This window comes from Buceros rhinoceros, unplaced genomic scaffold (genome assembly GCF_000710305.1).
Source record: "Buceros rhinoceros silvestris isolate BGI_N320 unplaced genomic scaffold, ASM71030v1 scaffold34750, whole genome shotgun sequence".
NCBI classification, from domain to species: domain Eukaryota; kingdom Metazoa; phylum Chordata; class Aves; order Bucerotiformes; family Bucerotidae; genus Buceros; species Buceros rhinoceros.
In genome coordinates, this window is record NW_010390722.1 from 3,434 (window position 1) to 3,852 (window position 419).

The 419-nt window shown below is 67.3% G+C and overlaps 1 protein-coding gene across 1 annotated transcript in view; it reads left to right on the top strand.

Annotated features, from left to right (window-relative positions):
• The window catches only part of KAT2A (K(lysine) acetyltransferase 2A), a gene marked incomplete at its 5' end in the record, with an annotated part of 5,781 nt that overhangs the window by 2,764 nt on the left and 2,598 nt on the right, over positions 1–419 (top strand). The window contains 2 exons of the mRNA XM_010138878.1: positions 1–22; positions 147–355. Coding sequence (XP_010137180.1) covers positions 1–22; positions 147–355 — 231 coding nt within the window. The remainder of the gene's footprint in view (positions 23–146; positions 356–419) is intronic.

The following is a 419-nucleotide window of genomic DNA, read 5'->3' on the forward strand; positions in this document are numbered from 1 at the left end:
CGCTGCCATGCTCGGCCCCGAGGTACGGGGTCAGGGGCACTGAGGCAGCGCTGGGTGCTCTGCAGGGCCTGCAGAGCTGCTTGCCCAAACTGGGCTTCCCCCTGAGGGGGGTGTGCTGGGGCCACTGAAACCCCCCACACCCCCAGACCAGCCTGCTGTCAGCAAACGCGGCGCGGGATGAGACGGCCAGGCTGGAGGAGCGCCGCGGCATCATCGAGTTCCACGTCATCGGCAACTCGCTCTCGCAGAAGTCCAACAAGAAGATCCTGATGTGGCTGGTGGGCTTGCAGAACGTCTTCTCGCACCAGCTGCCCCGCATGCCCAAGGAGTACATCACCCGCCTCGTTTTTGACCCGTGCGTGGCTTGGGGAGCGCAGGGGGGGCTGGCGCCGGGGGGTGCCCTTCACACCTCGGCCTCG